General features: G+C 37.2%; 1 protein-coding gene across 1 annotated transcript; it reads left to right on the plus strand.

Annotated features, from left to right (window-relative positions):
* The first annotated feature begins 51 nt into the window (after nt 1-51).
* Nucleotides 52-630, plus strand: LOC109116038. The gene has a single exon (XM_019200765.1). It carries the CDS (start codon nt 52-54, stop codon nt 628-630), a length of 579 nt encoding a protein of 192 aa, XP_019056310.1.
* The last annotated feature ends 1,671 nt before the right edge of the window (nt 631-2,301 follow it).

Raw genomic sequence — 2,301 nt, forward strand, 5'->3', positions numbered from 1 at the left:
GGATTCAACCCCATCACTCCGCTGGATCTCTCGCCTATTCCAAACAAGGAAATGGTCAGCCTTGATGGGCAGCAAAAGGCCGAGAGTGTGATGAAGTTGCATGCAAAAGTCCGGGAGAATATAGCAAGGAGAACGGAGCAATATGCACGACAAGCAAACAAGGGGCGAAAGAAGATCACTTTCAATGAGGGAGATTGGGTGTGGCTACATCTAAGGCCGGAGCGCTTTCCAAACAAGAGAACATCCAAGCTAGCATCAAGAGGAGATGGCCCTTTCTGCGTGATTGAGAAGATCAACGACAATGCCTACCGTTTGGAGCTTCCCGGTGAGTATAACGTATCTTCTACTTTCAATATAGCTGACTTGCTTCCTTTTGATGCAGGAGATTCTGTTTTGAGGTCAAAACCTTCCCAAGGGGGAGGAGATGATGAGGTCATCCACTTAGATGAGCTAAACGAGGAGCAAGCGGAGCAAGGAAACCATGGAACGCACAAAGGAGCGAAGGAGGAGGACAAGCAAGGAGAGACAACCAATGAACCAGTCTTTCCGATCATTCCCGATCCACCACTCACAAGGGAACGAGCAAGGAGCCTGCGTTCAAGAAGAATCCTGCTGCATAAGATCACTTGAAGACAATGCATCTACATAAGGAATAGAGTTGACATCAATGCAACTCAACTTACCAAATTCGGAACACTCATTAAGGGCAATTTAGGACAACATTTCTGCAGAATCAAGCAAGGAAATCTCACCATCAGATCAAGGAGCTGTTGGATACAAATAAGGAAATTTCGAAGACAACTCATCACTCAAGAAAGGCAAGTTCGGATATGAAGGAAATCAGACATAATACCTTGCCATTTCTTGCATTAGCCGTTGCTGACAGATTCCATGGAGATTTCAAGCTTTCCATTTCTCTCTTGCAGCCATTGCTTAGGTGGAAATGTTGCCATAGATTGTTGCTTAGGTGTTAATTCGTTTCCTTTTGTATTTTCCCTATCCTTTTCTATTTAAGCTATTGTATTTCAACTTTTTCCAGCAGATTTGATGATAATAAAAACTTTGAGTACTTGTTTCTTATTCTCTCTCGAATTGTCTTGAAATTCTGCAAGCAATCTGAGTTCTTGAGCTAGTATTGAGTGAGATTCTTGATTTCTAGCCAAGGCCCTACTGACGATATCAAAGAGATCATCCATCCCTCTTTGTGGTGTCATCTATCCCATCCAATCCATTCCCTTGAAGTGTAATCTGAGTGCAATTGCCTAGATCACTTCGTCCACACTATTCTTTGGAATTACTCGGTGAGACGCTTCCCAACCTATCGAGTTTCCAGTCATTGCCGAGCCTTTGTTCATCATAACCCGTGCATGTATCAGTTGTCCTTGGTAATCATTAGGTGGAGAGGATTTGATTATTTGCTCCAGTTGTGAAGGTAATTACGGTAAATACTTTTCTTGTAATGGTTGAAGTAAAAATTGGGAGGTGTATCATGTGGACATTAAGAATGATTTCTTACTCGAGGATTTAGATGTGTAGAAAAATAAAATGCGGAAATAAAATAAGACAAATAGAAAGGAACAAAATTACTTTTATTACTACATCTATTTTTCTTCTTGTTACATTACAATGAAAATGAAATACATATTTATAGGGAAATTAAAAAACGAAGTAAAAAGAAAATATAGATACAATATAAACAAATCAGATACATAATATTTGACACAATGATATTGTATCCATTATTATTCTCTATCATATCTCAAATCTTATTTTACTCCAATCACATATTCGTTTTCCCATTTTAACATTTCACCTCAAGATTGACTTTGAAAGAATGAAAAAGTCAATCTTGAATTGATAATGCTATAAACCGTCCAGACATTTTCATTGTCTCTGGAAAAAATCATAAACACCAAATTTTGTTCTTTTAGAGAGTATTAACCATTTTCAAATCACTTCGCTTGACTTTAAAGTTCTAGTTTTAACTCTTTTTGTCATAGCATCTTGCTTGATCTTAGAGTTTTTAGCTTTGACTTTTGTTTGTCATAGCACATCGTTTGAATTTGGATTTTTACTCTCCTTTGAACGATTTGGATATATGAACATCCAAAACGCAAAAGAAATAAGAGATTAGAAAATTAAAAAAATGAAACATATAGTCCAAATCGCAACCAGACTCTGATACCATGTAGAAAAATAAAATGCGGAAATAAAATAAGACAAATAGAAAGGAACGAAATTACTTTTATTACTACATCTCTTCTTCTTCTTGTTACATTATAATGAAAATGAAATACATAT

This window comes from Tarenaya hassleriana, unplaced genomic scaffold (genome assembly GCF_000463585.1).
Source record: "Tarenaya hassleriana unplaced genomic scaffold, ASM46358v1 Cleome6, whole genome shotgun sequence".
Lineage (NCBI taxonomy): Eukaryota > Viridiplantae > Streptophyta > Magnoliopsida > Brassicales > Cleomaceae > Tarenaya > Tarenaya hassleriana.